Source organism: Bombus impatiens, unplaced genomic scaffold, assembly GCF_000188095.3.
Source record: "Bombus impatiens unplaced genomic scaffold, BIMP_2.2 scf_0151, whole genome shotgun sequence".
Classification (NCBI taxonomy): Eukaryota; Metazoa; Arthropoda; class Insecta; order Hymenoptera; family Apidae; genus Bombus; species Bombus impatiens.
In genome coordinates, this window is record NT_176570.1 from 723,867 (window position 1) to 740,082 (window position 16,216).

Sequence of the window (16,216 nt, forward strand, 5' to 3'; positions counted from 1 at the left end):
TCTCATACAACTTATTTGCATTTATTCCTTTGTTAGTTTAGATAATGTAATTATTCCAATTATTTATTCACTGCAAATGAGTTGTATATATTTGTAGTGATTTGTACAGTACTAAATCTTTAACTTCGTAAATTTTATATATTCGAATTACTAGCTTTCAATAAGCTTTATAATTATATTTATAATCATAATTATAATTATAAAGCTTATATTTATAATTATATATTATAATTATATTATAATATAGCTTTTTTTATAATTCAGGTTACGCGCGAATGATGTCTTAATAATTATTTTATTTATGTAGAATATTATTTACATGTTATATTAGTGACCTAAAAAATGCATGTTATTCAGTAATAATACGTATTTATGATATCATTCGAAGTTGAACAGTATATAAAATACTCATTTTCGCAATTCATCCTGTGAACAATAACGTTTTACCACAGTCCGTAAGTGCATCATTTCAATGTTTGGTTTAAATCCGAGTCATGGCGAAAATTAACAATTCATAAATATAATTTACAAACGAAACATTCTAAATACGTATATTATTAATTATACAAAGTATAATGGCGCCATCTTGCAATGTCTTGCTTAAGTGTTTTAAGCTTGATTTAAGCCCGAAAAAAATTGATGTTTTGTTAACATTTCCGATCTATTCGTATAATACAAATATTGTTTTAACATAGCGTAACAAGAATATATGAAAATTGTTGTAGACATCACAGGTCTCGAGTATCATTCTAACGTTACAATGTGGGAAGAGAAATATTCGAAAAGATACAATATTTAGAATATGTTTGATGTATTCATATATGCATGTTTAATGTGTTAAGATTTTCCTTCTTTTTTATTTGAATAGATAAATGCATAAAATCCCTTATGTCTTCCTTAAGATCTTCATAAGCATAAAGTGAAATGATTCAGGAATAAACTCATCCAATAATAGTCAAAGTAACACTTCAAATACAGATGGTTTCATTATCTTAAAATAGTGTATAGAAATTTTTGATATTCGCGTACAAATTGGTACAAAATGCTCCAGAATGCTCCAGATATTATCATACAGATCTTTGTTGTAGGAACATCAATTTCGAAGATATTTACGTGAACCAGAGATCACGAATATATTCTATTCATTCTATGAAAGATTTTGAAGTTAGAATTAAAATAATGTCTTACAAGATCAGCTTCCCACCGTTCGAAGCTCGAATCTGTGCGACCTGTTCAGGAGTCAGAATCAGCTTGCTTCCGTTCGGCAATGCTAAGGCATAATGGCTTCCAGTTTCGTTTACAACTACTACCAACTGTGTATTGGTATTTTGAACAGGTGGTGTGGGTTTGACTGGTGTTATAGAGATCCCTCCTTGATTCATGCGTTGTATTATCTGTGGAGGAATCGCACCTTTCGTTGGTACCTCCGTGACGTTTGACGTGAGTGTTGACTTTTGCTTAGTCTGCGCGATGTTTCTCCTAGGCGTATTCTTTGCTTTTTCTGCTTCAGTCTCAGGACCGGTCTTCTCGGTAATTATCATCTCAATTTCATCATCGCTGTCGCTGAGAACTATCAAAGAAGTAGTCTTCTGACCGGTGTTTTCCAAAGATGTGGTTGGTTTCTTCGGTTTCTGCATCCTAACAGGGGTGCGTTGCTGTTGAACGTTTTTCATGACCCTGGAATTATTGAGTCGCGGTGTATTTCCTCTTATGGACATACTACTTCTTATAACAGCTCCATTAGGATGTGGATAGCTCTGTCTTGGCACTGAATACCTGTTTTGCAAAGGTTTAGTTACTGAAGTAGGATTAGGTTGAACTGAAAACGGAGGATTTTGGGGCATTTCTTGCGAAAGAATTTGTTGACCGGTAGTTATATATCCAGTTGGGGGTTGAGTAGTCGCTACCATGTAAGGTACATAACCAGGATGGTTGACAAATTGTTGTGGAGCTATCATTTGTGGTCCTTGAGGTTGGAATGGCTGGGAAGGTATGAAATTGGTTTGTGAATTTTGGATAATGTAATTTTGCCCCCCTTGTACGTAATAACCTTGTTGAATCGGTGGTATAATACTTGAGACCATTGGGCCAGATTGCATGATTGCACTTTGTGGAACGACAGTTGCAGAATTTGATTGCATCACATAATAATTCATCGGATTCGGTTCAGTTTTGAGCATTACATAATTAGAATTAACCGTGTAACAGCTATCGAACTGATTCGGTGTAGAATCATAGATCGGGCCTTCGTCTTTGATGTCCAACTCCGAATGCACGCTTGCAATATTTTCTACTTTGCAACTTATTTCTGTAGAAGGCACTGTTTCTTTAGGTTTACTTTCAACTACATCCTCTTGTTTGTCTGCTGTTTGTCTATTGTTGTTGTTAGGAGATTCTGAGTTGGTCAGTTTCTTTGGTTTGCATATTTGGATTTCTCTGATTCTAGGAAGTTCCCTTTCACTGTTGAGTTTGGTGGAAGAGGTTACTTTTGATTCTGCCGCGTCTTGGAGAGCATTAATTTTGATGCTTTGTAACTTGTGTTGGAAAGATTTTAATCTTCTATTGGCAGCTATAAATTATAATTTGCATTGATTATTCTTTATGATAATATGTAATATGTAATATATAATTTGCATTATTATAATTTGCATTGATTATTCCTTATGCTAATATATAATATATAATAATGCTCTATAATACTTTTAAAAAATTGGTAAAGTTACTGAAGTGTTGATTATAATAATTTCACGTTGTTATACTAACATGGACGTTTATTTTTCCTTTTGCGAGAGCTTGGTAAAATCCAATCTTGGTCTGAGTCCTCCTCCTCGTTTGTCCGATCGTCAGCGTATCTGACTTTCGGAGTAAGGTATGAAGTGGATGGACCTGTCTGTGTGCTGGGAGCCGCGTACACGGCCTCAACGTCGGTCCATTCTTCCAGCTCGTTCTCTTCGATCTCATCGTCTGAATAAAGTTGTTCTGTATATGAGGAAATGCCCCGAGCTCGTAACACTCTTCGCGTTTGTTGTTCTAGTTTCATAATAAAATGAAATTTTTTATTAATATTAATGATTTTGTTAAAATTAAAACATTTTATTGTCATTTCACTGCCTCTTATTTATACCTTCTTCGCTTGAATCTTCTTTTGTCTCTTCTTCAATTCCTGCGTTCTTGTGACTGTTGCCTTCGTCTCTTTCAGATTGTTCTCTTTGCGTTTCGTTTTGTAAACTTTCATCTTGAGATTCTGTGCATTCTTTTTTATTGTGTTCTGCGTGACTAACGGATACCTCTTCGATCTTGTTGGAGACGTTTTGGGAGCCAGTTGGGGATATGGTAGGCTGCGGTAACGTTTGTAACGTTGCGTCTCCGGAAGTTGACAATTGACAGCCCTGCGATCCAAGAACCCACCAATTAGAGCCAAGACCCTCCCCAGATGAGTCCTGATCCTCCGCACTGCTACAACATACAGCAACTTGTCTGTCATACATACTCAATAATGAAAGCAACGTTACTGAAAGAAGGTGGATGAGTTCCACTTTACAGATCATATATAGATTGTAGCAAGTTTAAGAGGTTTCAGGTAGGATGAACTTTTGATCTGGGAGTATTAAGTACAAAAAATTGTGCAAACAAATTATCAGATATACATGTTTTGTTTTTCAGATATACATGTCTTTCAAAATTATTATTGTTACTCCCAGATGAAATTCGATGAGATCTGATATTGTGGATGATATTGTATGCTTTAATATAAATGAAATATATATACCCTTCCTTAAAATTAGTCCATTCCTTTTGGAGCTTCCCTCTAGCTCTTTTCATCGACTCTCGCAAAGCCGGTTCCATTTCCTCTAAAGAAGATAGCAACTCTGTCATCCTTTTTACCAATTTTACTTCACATGGAGATATAAGTTCGGTCTGAGGAAATATATAAATTAAAAAAAGGCTAAAAGAAAATAATTTTAAATAAAATAAAGACATTACGTACTTCACCGTCAGTATCAGTACTTAGACTACCATTTTTTGGTGAAAAGGTAGAAATAAGGTCTCTTAGTGAATTAACACTGTCAGCCACAAGTTGAAATTTTGAAACACTAAGCTCCGAAAGCATCGTATTAAAATCCTCCGTTTCCTGTTTCCATTCTTCCGTTTTCAGGTGATTTAATTTCCTAAGATTGTATTTAATCTCACTATTCTCGTCAAAAGAAAAATCATCCTCCATCGCTTCTTTTTGTAACATACTTCTCAATTCGCTCAAAGAAAGATCTTTATCATCAGAAGATGTTGTCTCATTTTTAATTATTTGGTTTGACTGCTCGTTATTCGATTTCTGTTCTTTAGCGAGCCTTCCATTTCGTCTGAGAATCCTATTTTCCACTTTGTCCTCAGATAAGCTAGTATCATTTTGTTGCTTTCGAACGTGAGTCCTCGTTTCATTTAATTTTTCATCGTCGGATTTCGACGTGATAGATGTTTGATGTGTTTCTCTAACACCATGCATGTTGTCCGGATTTTTATCGTTCAATTTCAAATTTTCTGCACTGATAATTTCATTCAGTTTTTCATCATCTGTTTTTGAGGTACTAGACAAATTATCAATAGTTCTATCGACAGAATCACCTTTGTTTATATGTACATCCATCGCATCTAAATATGATTGCTTCGTTGGATTTATCTTCAATTTATCTTGCGAAACTTGTGTCAAAGATATGTCGTTATTTTCTGTGGCCTTTTCCTCGACAGTTTCGCATTTTAAACCGCTCAAAATCCCATTGATTATTTCTATATTACACTTAATGTTATTACTACTGTCAGAAAATCCTTTGAACATTTTTTGAGATGACTTCTTACCAGGAATATCTCGAACAGAATTATTTGTATCGTAACCACTCGACTTTGTACTTTTACATGTTTTATCGGACATAGTGCTTACATCTGAACATTTCGACAGACTTTCCGACCTTTCGACGTTGATAGTATTTAAGTTAATATTATTATTATTACTACTGCTATTATTGTTATTACTACAGATGCTTGTACTACTAAAATTCGTGTCCTCGTTTGTCAATGAGCCTATTGCACTGTCGCTACTGCACTTGCAATCGTTCAGATGTTTATCATCACTTTTATTTGGCTTTCTCCTTGTTTTCGGTGGTAATCCATTACTCCATCGCGATTTTCTTTTTCTATGTTTCGTTTTCCTTTTCATTAAATCCTTTGAAACCAATGCTTTGTTCTCTAACTGCGTTTTTATTTTCGGCTTAATCGGCTGAAATAGAAATAATATTAGTAAGAACATAAATGATACAATGAAGAAAGAAAGTGAACTAAAAATTGTTAGTGATTGGATACCTTTACTGTTGATAAAATGTTGTTATCAAGACAATGTCTGTAAACTCTCAGATCACTTTTAAGAAACTGAGGAAAGTATATGTATCTTGCCCCATAACGATCGGTGCCTAGAACGGTTTCAAATTGGTTTTCCCATGGTTGCTTGGCTATTTCCTCTTGCACAGTTTTTCTAGTGTGCTAAAAATTATATTTTGTAGCAACAACTAAAGAATTTATTAATTAAATTAAATGAATTTCTAAACTTCTAATCCTTAAAGTTTGATTTTTATCATGCATGGGACGCTTCTTTTTAATTTTTTTCTTTTTGTTGTATTTTTTCATACCATGACTGTATCACAGACTGTTTTCAGAAGCCAAACTTTCTGTCTGAAGGTCAACTCTTCAAAATCCTTGCCATTTAACAGAGGAGCATCGGGGAAAACATTCCAGAACTCAGGTTCCACGCCAATAGTTTCTAGAACCTAAAAATCTTTCATCACATTTATAATCACTGTAATACAAAATGTCCATGTATAAAATTAATTTATTTAAGCAGACAATGATAGTTGTACACGCGATACAATGCTTTGTAATAAGTGACAACATTGAAGCAACATTATCATTATCAAGCACAAAGACGACAAACTCTCACCTTTACCGCATTCTGATGTTTAGCTTCGTAAATTTTGAACCAGCTCTTCATCTTGTATGCAAGAATATTTGTCCAGAATTCGTACGGCATCGGTGGTATTTTTCTCAACTTTGCTTTGGACATGGGGGAACTAAAACCAAAAGTATTATTAATTTCAGGAAAGAGTTGATAAGATTACAAAAATATTTGGAATATTTAATATTTCATTTCCTTTATTTAATTCATTTTTATATAGAACAATATTGGAAGGAAATCTAAAATGTTTGAATTCTTCTTTTGCGATTCTAAATTCTACTTTACCTTAACAACGACGTCATGATATTTGCCAATTGTCTGGAAGCTCTTGGTATCAAAAGCATTCGTTCCATCTCATACATGGACAAATGAGGTATGTTCAGAGCTTCTTTTGTCAGATGAAGAAAATGGAATATTTGTGGAATCTGTAAACAATTAAACGTTACAAAAGAGGATTTATGAATGGAATAAGTAACAGAAATATGTACCTCCCACATGAATTCCATCTCATTTCTTATTTCTTCTGTAAGAATGTTCTCCCGTTCCCAATCGATCATCGATTGCTCCTCCTCCTCCAATTTCCGTTTCCTATTTTTCTTCGTCATTTCTGTAACTTAAATGAAGAAAAAGACACGCTCGAATCTAACTTTTTCGAAATACAATTAACTAACTCAACAAATCTATTTCCCTCTATAATTAAAATTATTTTCAAATATTCCAATCATTAAGAAAAGAAAAATCCGTAAACCTTCCAATCATACGGCAAAAAATAATTAAGATTCTTGCGCTAATTGCAAAGTGACCTATTTTTTACTTTTACTTGAGAATTATATAATATTACTTATTCAAACCTGCTAGTGTGTTTAATGTGATATTATTGCAAATGTACCATTAATTAGATAGAATCGTACGTAATTTAAAAAACTGCCGCCGTTTCGCAATCACTGTCATCTCTTGCAACATTTTTTAACACAATGCAAACAACGATGACCTACTATCGACCAACGAGTGTCAATGTAAATAATTTCACACACAAGTGCAAGCTCACCCCCCTCAACGTTACAGTTACATATCCTTTAGATTAGGTCTGTTTCATACGTTTCATAAAAATTTCATGCTGCTCGTTTTCGCGTTTGAATGTCGAAGGTAATATTTGCACGATAACGCGAATAAATGTTGCTTAATCGTGTACTACGCTAGTTCTGCAAACATTTGCACTTCGCAATCAACAACAGAACCTTCCACCGTCTAGATAATTGTTGTATACACCTTTCAAGTATGCAGCTGAGTGATTACTATAAGATACGATTATCGTAATTATATGTATGCAAGAGAAAATGAAAAAATTGTCTCTGAATATGGATATATTATTCGTTTACATTGCACCCATGTAAATGAACGAAAAACCACTTGACAGATATTAAAGTTTCATTAAATCATTCAGTCGCAGGCTATTCTATTTTAATCCTATTTTACAGCAAGATATATTACAGAATATTTGTGATTTTTAGTAGACATTCGTGGAATTTAAATAGAAATTATTATTACTAACAGTTGGTATGCAATTCTTAATAGATCTCTACAAGATGCGCGGTAATTATTAATAAAGAATAAAGTACATTTCGTAGTACGTACATACAATAATTTCTTTTTATCGCTTCTTTCACTATTATATCTGAAAACCATAAGTTATACAAATATGTGATCATGTGTATAGTTGTTTAATATTGATCAGACGATGTTCTTTCTACAATTATACTTTGGTCTCAACAGTTGGTGAAAGGAACACCGACACGACTTCCCTTTCCTATCTCATTGAAAAATCGCGCCCCATCAAGATCATCTTCGCTGCTCAGTATTCCTATAACGTGTGAGTACGTTCTTCGAATGGCCTTGTGTCTCGTTTCCATCATTGTGTAAGTCTCGTCTCGAGAAACGTCTAGAATACGGCGTTCAGTATGGAATAGAGTCTAGCTTTTTATGTTTGACAAAAATAAATGGAGTTGGATTAAATAAATTCTACTCTTACTTTAACAAATAATTATTCTGGTATTATATGTTTTATGTTAAACGTTACAGTTAACAATTTTATATTGGTTCATTACTTTAAACGAGAAGTAAAGTAAACTTCAAATGAAAGTTTCAGAAGAAAGAAAGACGATTAATCATGTACAAGCTTTCCTTCATTAGTGAACACAATTTTGATTGTAGAGGCTTAGAACTATGGTTCCTTAAATATCAAAGACATTCTAACGTTCCCAAGGAAATTCTAAATTAATCCATTATTTTGTAACCAAAATATGTTTCTCAAGTAAAAGATTCTTCGCTAGAATGTTTTAAAATACTACGCTTGTGTTTGTACATTTTGTAAACTCCAAATGGAAATCATAGTAGCTAATGAGTTTATCAATTTATCCAGTTTACGCTTGCATTCATATTGCGCAAATTCAAACAAATATTGTAGGAACTATTTGCATACAATATCAATATCAATATTAATATCAACAACAATAACAACAATAACAACAACAACGATAATAATAATATACATTTAATATATATAAAAGAAGGAAAAGAAAAAGAAAAAGTACGCGTAATATTGAAAAAGGAAACGCATAGAAGCGGCACTTCCGCGAATCAAATTTTCCATCATTTTTCAACCGAACTATACGAAATAGATCTCCTTCGCAGTACGATAAAACAGTCATTTAAAATTATCTGTGTCATCGCGTTGGCATACACTAAAGACAACAGACAACCATTGGCACGTGAGGATCCTGTCCAAGCGAGTTAAAAGGATGTCCATGTCGGTGCCCACCCCCAGTCGGTTGACAGACATCCTTCATCGATAGTTGGAAGGACCGGTGAAAATACACTGTATACCATCCTTCGCCAAGCTAACACACTTTTCAGTCGGTCTAATTGCGCGAAAAAACATCACTCGACAAGACGTAAAGCTCTCCATAGCGAAATTATTCTTTTAGCATATCTCTAGTTAGAGATTACGCTTTTAGTATCCCACTTTTGGCGATTATAGGCGCCTATTACATCATTCTGTAGATATTATAATCATTTTTTGCAAATCTAGGAAAGTGGAAATTTCATTTTTGTCGTTCATATAAATAATTCAATTCTCAATTAATTTTTCCTGTGATAAATAATATATATATAGATATATATAGAGAGAGATTTTTGTACTTTATCGATATTTCTTTAGAGGATGCTGTTCAGAGAGTGAAATGTGAAGGATTATGGAGTTTCTATGAAATAAAGAACAGGGTAAGTCACTGTGGTTTGTTTTTTTTAAGGGATCGATACGACTGCTTATATAGGATGACTTTTTGTAAATTAATACAGTAGTAATATAGAAACAATGGTTATTTTGTACGGAATTTCATTTCGAAAGAAACTTGTTTTAAACGTACGAAGTACTACGTCTTTTCATAAAAAATTCTGCGTTTTTATCGGTTGGCATTCTTTACGACGTCTGAAGTTTCAACAGTTGACATCTTTTCGTAAAGAAAAATTATACTCGGCTGTTATAACTCCTCTTGTAAAGAATTATTTTATAAACGATACATTATTCCTGTTTAAATTAAAAACACGACTTTTATATAAGAATTTTTGATAAAAAGATGTTTTGTTAAAAATGATCTTGCACTCTTTATTGCAAACACGTTAGGATCTGCTTGCTATGATATTGAAATACAGTAATACCCTGCTGTACCTTTTTTTTAAAACAATTTCAAATCATCGTAGAAGATGTCAAAAATAGTATTAATGGAAGAAATCAGACTTTGAGGAAATTATAAGTATAGTCAAAAGTCGATTATAAAATCGTTGAGAATGTGAATTTTTTGTGATAATGATGCAGTATGGATAGCAATCGGGCAATTCAAGATATCAATGCAATGCCGGTAAAGCTGTACTATCGGGATTATTCGAAACCAGAGGACGAGAATAAGGCAGAACCGATCGAAACCGTTTACAGGACCACTGACAGGGCCACGCTGAAATATTTGAGGAATCACGATCCTAATATACCTTATTCCATCAACACTGTACATCTACAGGACCCGTACAAACATCCTCTTAGATTAGAAGGATACGCCACTGCAGACATTTTCAAAGTTCGACCAGCCTCGTTTAAGGTAATAGAATTAAAAGCTCCATGCATTTGGAACGAAACTTTAATTACTATGTAGTTACATGTATAATCGAACTTCTTGCTAAGAGATTCGTTCCATGCATTTAAACGTCAACTCCTGTTATTTGTGAACAAAAGATGAAATTAGTTAGAAGTTTGTTCAAATCTTAGGTTTTCTCGTTGTTGTAATAGTTGCTTGTAGAAAACACTACAAGCATCAACATTGAAAAATTTGATCCCTTATCGGAAAAGGTTCTACATGTACTAGTATATTGTCTTCTATTTGGGATGAAAATTTGTACAAATTTTTTTTTCATGCGAATTAATCTTTTCACAAGATTATGTATCGATCGAAGGATACGACGTTAAGGTCTAGGCACAGCAAGAACGCGCACGCCAAGAGGGAAAGTCCTCTGATGCATTATGACAATGACGACGACAAGGGTATAAGGTAATAATAGATAAGGTAATAATATACCAGAGATGGAAATAAATATTCAAATATGTTTGTGAATTTAGTAAAAGTGAAAATCAACGATGCATAAGGATTACGAACATTATGAAGCAATATTGTACAAATAGTACTCTTCATGGCTTACGTTATATCGGAGATTCGAATTTGTCAATTGTCGAGAGGTAATTCTGTGCAGTTTGAATTAATATTATGATTTCATTTAATACACGAACAAATTTTTAGGCTCAGAATAATAAATGTTATTTGAGAAAATTTTACATTTTCTTTTGACTTTCACTTGACTTGACTTTTAATGTTAATACAATTCTAGGACATCTTAATTTTTGTCTTAAATGAAAATTTGTTCATGAGCATTTATCTGTATTGACTTTTGAACATAATGTTTGATATAATTTTGTATTATTTTTTGTAAATATTTATCTTCGAATATTAAGAAGGTACAAGCACCTATTACACTATAACAAACTAAAAATCTAATACCTCCTTCACAGAATCTTCTGGGTAATTTCCTTTACACTAGCGGTTCTAACAGCCGCTTATTATATTTGGTTCCTATATCGAAAGTGGGTTTCGACACCCATTATCATTGCTCTCAGTCCAGAATCGGTGTCCCTGGACCAGTTTCCGTTCCCCTCAGTTACCATTTGTAACATGAACAACGTAAAAAAAAGCGAGGCAGTTCGTATAAACTCTGGGTGAGTTCTCAAGCAACTGATAAAAAGATCTATCAAAAAATTTCTTTTAATAACAAAATATTAAAGGAATTGCATATTTTTATTAAAATAGCTAAATAATATATTTTACTTAATACTGTTTATGTCTTAATTAAGAGTTAAGCAATTTAATCTTCACCTTATATTTTGTTAAAATATCATCGAAAGCTAAATTAAACATTTATTACAACGAACCATTCAACAACAGGAACGATATACGAAAGAAGCTGTTATTGGAGGATATGTGTCGTCTTGAAAGTATGTCGCCTCGCAGTTTCAACGAGAGCACGATAACTTGGGATAACGTCCTGCGTTTTATGATCAACGTATGTAACACACAATGGAATTTCACATACGGTTTATGAGATTGTCATGATAACAATGTTAGATCTTATTCATATATCTCTGTAGTCTACTTGTCTTATGATGTCCCAAGATAAACAGTACTTTCAATCTCATTTTACGAATTATACATATATTATTATCTTATTTCTCGCGCAATTAAAGACGCGAATAAAAAGTTCTACAGGAACACAGGAATGATTATAATTCGAAGTACTGAAAATAATCTGTAAATGTCGACTATAGTAAAAGCACTGAAATATTCATTTAAATATTTATAATTAATTCTGTACATCATTAATTGTTCTTCAATAGGTGTCGCAATCTTGCACAGACATGCTGCATTTGTGCAAATGGCACGGGAATGTTACTGATTGCGAGAAGATATTTAATCCCACCATGACAGATGAAGGGATGTGTTGCAATTTCAATTCTGTCGACAGAAAGTACCTGTTTTATAATCCGTAAGTAAATTCCAGAAATAACGGTTTTTGATAGTTTCATTTTTAGATTTTCAAGCATCCAATGTTTGACCAAGTCTTTCGTGATCTTCAATAATTTCTACATTCCTGAAAATTCTTCTATTGTATTAATTTAATATTAATTTGATGGTGTTCGAAATAGTCTTCCATATTCGATAAATTGAATTTTGCTTGCAGACGAGATTGGTCCGACATCAACATGACGTTCCCATTTAACAACATCGATTGGAATCCTGAAACCGGATACGATGAAAACGTACCTCCAGATTCCATTCCATGGAGACCATACGGTGCTGGACAATACTATGGTCTGACTCTGGTTCTTGATGTAGACGTCGATGAATATTACTGTTCGTCCACTGCCAGTGTTGGTTTCAAGGTACTTTATCTCAGATCATGAAATTGATCTGGATAGTATTACAAACTACTACTATACATTAATCGTTCATCTAACAACTATTACAATCTAAAATCATACCATAATTAATGTAACATTGAATTTAATAAAAATATCGTAAAGAACATAAGAGAAGCAAAGAATTATGAACCATTTTTTAAGCACCAGATATCAATTTTATTCTGTTGCATTCTTTCGATTACTTCCGACCTAAATTGAAAAATAGCCCGAGTTTCAACCAAATATGAAAAAATTCTTATTATACGTACCGTTGAAACATCTTTTTGCAACGTCAGAAATATTTTCTGTTTGTTAAAATGTGAGCAGGATTGAAATATACATAACATTGCAAATGAAAGGATATACGATATTTAGCGATAGAATAAGAATATGTTTTCACAGATGCTGCTGCATAACCCGGTGGAGACACCAAAGATCGCCGAATTTGCGTTCACCGTGACTCCGGGCGAGGAGACTAGAGTGATCATAGCGCCCCGGATATTGTCCGCCAGCAAGTCGATAATCTCTGTTCCCCTAAAGAAGAGGAAGTGCTTCTTCACCTCGGAGAGAAAGCTACGTTACTACAGAACCTATACGCAGAAGAACTGCATCCTCGAATGCGAGGCGAATTTCACGCAGAAAATCTGTCATTGCGTCCAGTATTACATGCCCAGTAATTTTTTAGATGAATTCCTTTTAGTAATTTTTAAATGATCTTTCAAGTATGGTCTTTTGGTAAAATTGAATTGAATAATAACGTTTATCTTATTGTGAAGTAACATGAATACCTTTATGATGTATGAGTACATATGTCCTCTCTTCAATATCAAAAGCTAAAACATAAAAGTTTATTCTAAATTAGATTCACCATTTGTTTCCAGAATCCTCTAACACGTTAATCTGTGAGAAGAAAGACGATACATGTGCGATGAAAGCTCGCAGAGCAATGGAAGTTAAACTTTACGACGATGACATTGGGATAGCCTTAAACGTCTCTGAAACGTAAGCTTCTCTCACCAGAAGATTCCGACAAAACAAGAGTTAAAATCATATCTTTTACAGGCCCAGTTGCAACTGCTACCCCGGATGCTTCGAGATCGGTTACAACGTGGAAATCTCACAGAGCAAACTGGTGTCCTCTTTCATTGTTCCTGACAGTTACGTGAAGAAAAGCAAAGAATACTTCTCGTAATTTTATTTGTTCCTTTAACTTAAGAACATTATTATTTAATATTTATTTATAATACACATTAATATAGTAAACAGTAATAATTTTTTATACTAATGATTAGTCATAAAATAATTGAAACGATTTTTCTTTATTAGTACCAACATGGCGGTGGTCCATCTGTTCTTCGTCGATTCCCAATTCACTAAGTATATGAAGAACGAGTTGTTTGGTTTCACAGAATTTCTATGTAAGTAGACCTTAATCTTTGTTACGTAATATATGATTCATATTAACGAAATTTTTTAATTAAAATGGCGACCAAAATGTTGACTTTGGGTCTAGACGATAAATGGCTTTCCAGTGCTATCTATTGCCGTATGTTTCTATCTAATGCTTTCTTGATTCATGTAGATCCTTTGGGTTCAGCTCTAATATCGATCTGATTCATTTTTTATGATAGTAGTAATTTAACAGTATATAAACATACTTATCAAAGAAGATAAATCAAATCGTCAACACATTTTTTTACATTACAAACGTATAGTATATTTTCCTATAAAAACAACAAAGGAGCATAAATTTACTGATACCTTTGGTCACAAATTTTTGGCTTTTAACTGTTCTCTTCTTGTTTGTTCCATTCTGTCTTTTACAACAATATGTGACAGGGCTTGGGATGGCTTTATGAGAATAATTTTTTACATAATATATAGTATTCTACTTTCATTAGGGTTTAAACACATGGTAACACTAAAATATAATGTAATAAAGCGTTATCAATCGAAGGTTTTAATTGAGTAATATGAATCAGTTAAAAAATCAAACACGAAAGATAATAAAAATGAAATAATATAAAGATCTAATACTTCTAAATTTTATCAACTACAATTATCGTAAATATTAATTACAATTGAAATAAATTTTTAATTTACAACTCCATTAAACATTTAAAAATTGCGTTTGAACAACAGTGGTACACATATATAAGACGCTCTTCAGTTGTTTAGAACCCTAATGAAGTCATAAGGTACCGTAAGATTAGCGAAACACTGGAATTGTTAAAATTTGAACAAAAGCATATGATTTACAATTATAAAAAGTTTTGTAAAGTTCAAGGATCTCAATTACATAATTGTTTGTATACAGCTAATACTGGTGGCTTGTTGGGTCTCTTCATGGGCTTTAGTTTCCTCTCTTTGGTGGAAATCATGTACTTCGCGACATTGCGGTTCTGGTGCCGCATATACAAAAAGAGGCATGTTTCTCGCGATAATACTCTTCACGTGCAACCATTCGACTCTAATACTAACCTCGTTTATCCCTTTGTACAATGATCTATCTATTCTCACTTTTTTCAAGAAACTTACTCATTTTTGACAAAAGTTTTATTGTCGTTAATCGTTAGTATATAAATTGCATGTAAATAGATGTTTGATCCACAAAAATGTGCGATATTATGTAATTTATGAGTTTTTGAATGTACTGTGAAGAAATATATTTGAGAATATAATGTGCTTCTCAACTAGTGTACTCAATTCCTTTTGTTATTCATTATTCAACTTTTCTATTGTTCCATACTTAGGATGGATTAATAACTAACCGTAGATATACTGACAATAAGTGTTCCATCCAAACAGTAGTACCAATATGTTTAAAATACATCTTTAATTCTTTGATTTTTAATAAATTACATTAAATAGTTTGCAGAATGGACTAGATCGAATATAAAATCTCTTATGTTTCTTTAATACAAATTTATAATTTGGATTGGTTCTAAGTAGATATATGCAGTTATCTGTAAGTACATATGTTATATATTAATTTTAAAATTATATGTCGAAGTGGTATCGGTTTTGGTAATTATAATTTCTAGTTTTATGTTATTGAAATAAAGTAAATAATCATTACTCTTACTATGTTTAAAACAGGTAATTGTATTTTGTATATAGTATTTAATTGAATTGTATATATTAAATCTTTACTTTACTTTACTTCAATTAAAGAATAATTTCATATATATCTTTGCATATTCACGATATTAAACTATGTATATGCCGCATACGGCAACTACCATACTGTGTTAGAAACAATTACAATCTGTCATTGCAACATAACAACAAGAACACATAATAAACTAAAATTATCGGATTTTTATTTATTTATAATAACATAAAATTATCATTTTTCTGAATAAGCTACTATCGCTTTGACAAAACATGTTATTTCGAAAGGCATGCACCTTGTCAAATGACTTACCTTTTGGTGTGGAATTCTCAATGAAACTTTAACCGTAGTCGGGTAACATCCTCAGGAACATGTCAACGTGATGACGAAATACTCTGGTAACTGAAAAATCGCCGCACTACACAATTTCAGACATTCAGTCACTAAACACAATTCGATATTCTCTACGACGCCATGTTTATTGGACTACAGTACGGGTGTAACTAAATTCACGCGTCGTGCGATGTCGAGGACTAGAGTCACGTCG

At 32.9% G+C, this 16,216-nt stretch overlaps 2 protein-coding genes across 6 annotated transcripts; one reads left to right on the forward strand and one right to left on the reverse strand.

The window, feature by feature from the left end:
• Positions 1-276: 276 nt before the first annotated feature.
• Positions 277-16,161, reverse strand: LOC100745370 (general transcriptional corepressor trfA). Of its 3 annotated transcripts, none has more exons than XM_012382393.3 (11): positions 12,418-12,517; positions 6,487-6,611; positions 6,284-6,423; positions 5,984-6,113; positions 5,676-5,813; positions 5,353-5,529; positions 3,989-5,269; positions 3,770-3,918; positions 3,125-3,453; positions 2,764-3,030; positions 277-2,569 (listed from the first exon to the last, which is right to left on the reverse strand). In XM_012382393.3, exons 1-11 carry the CDS (start codon positions 12,428-12,430, stop codon positions 1,185-1,187), a joined length of 4,134 nt encoding a protein of 1,377 aa, XP_012237816.2. In that variant the 5' UTR covers positions 12,431-12,517; the 3' UTR covers positions 277-1,184. The 3 variants fall into 3 exon arrangements, with proteins under 3 accessions (XP_012237816.2, XP_003487445.2, XP_012237815.1); XM_003487397.4 differs by having other exon boundaries at positions 3,125-3,456; XM_012382392.3 differs by lacking the exon at positions 12,418-12,517 and adding an exon at positions 15,982-16,161 and having other exon boundaries at positions 1,185-2,569; positions 3,125-3,456.
• On the forward strand, positions 7,732-15,255 carry LOC100745492 (pickpocket protein 28). Of its 3 annotated transcripts, none has more exons than XM_012382395.3 (14): positions 7,732-7,868; positions 9,216-9,277; positions 9,990-10,149; positions 10,484-10,596; positions 10,665-10,781; positions 11,112-11,315; positions 11,542-11,659; positions 11,991-12,139; positions 12,335-12,536; positions 12,957-13,227; positions 13,436-13,556; positions 13,617-13,742; positions 13,881-13,972; positions 14,872-15,255. In XM_012382395.3, the coding sequence occupies exons 4-14, from the start codon at positions 10,487-10,489 to the stop codon at positions 15,057-15,059; spliced, it is 1,698 nt and encodes a 565-aa protein (XP_012237818.1). In that variant the 5' UTR covers positions 7,732-7,868; positions 9,216-9,277; positions 9,990-10,149; positions 10,484-10,486; the 3' UTR covers positions 15,060-15,255. The 3 variants fall into 3 exon arrangements, with proteins under 3 accessions (XP_012237818.1, XP_003487446.1, XP_012237817.1); XM_003487398.4 differs by having other exon boundaries at positions 7,746-7,868; positions 9,873-10,149; positions 14,872-15,059; XM_012382394.3 differs by lacking the exons at positions 7,732-7,868; positions 9,216-9,277 and having other exon boundaries at positions 9,874-10,149.
• Positions 16,162-16,216: the final 55 nt, after the last annotated feature.

What these genes read in the sequence shown, in the direction of transcription:
- LOC100745370 (XM_003487397.4), bottom strand. An exon ending in ATCATGACGTCGTTGTTAAG is followed by an intron (nt 6,114 to 6,283) that starts GTAAAGTAGAAT and finishes TTTTGGTTTTAG; the next exon opens with TTCCCCCATGTCCAAAGCAA. An exon ending in AACATCAGAATGCGGTAAAG is followed by an intron (nt 5,814 to 5,983) that starts GTGAGAGTTTGT and finishes AAAGATTTTTAG; the next exon opens with GTTCTAGAAACTATTGGCGT.
- LOC100745492 (XM_003487398.4), top strand. Translation starts at nt 9,874, where the DNA reads ATGGATAGCAATCGGGCAATTCAAGATATCAATGCAATGCCGGTAAAG. An exon ending in AATTTGTCAATTGTCGAGAG is followed by an intron (nt 10,782 to 11,111) that starts GTAATTCTGTGC and finishes CCTCCTTCACAG; the next exon opens with AATCTTCTGGGTAATTTCCT. An exon ending in AAGTACCTGTTTTATAATCC is followed by an intron (nt 12,140 to 12,334) that starts GTAAGTAAATTC and finishes TTTTGCTTGCAG; the next exon opens with ACGAGATTGGTCCGACATCA.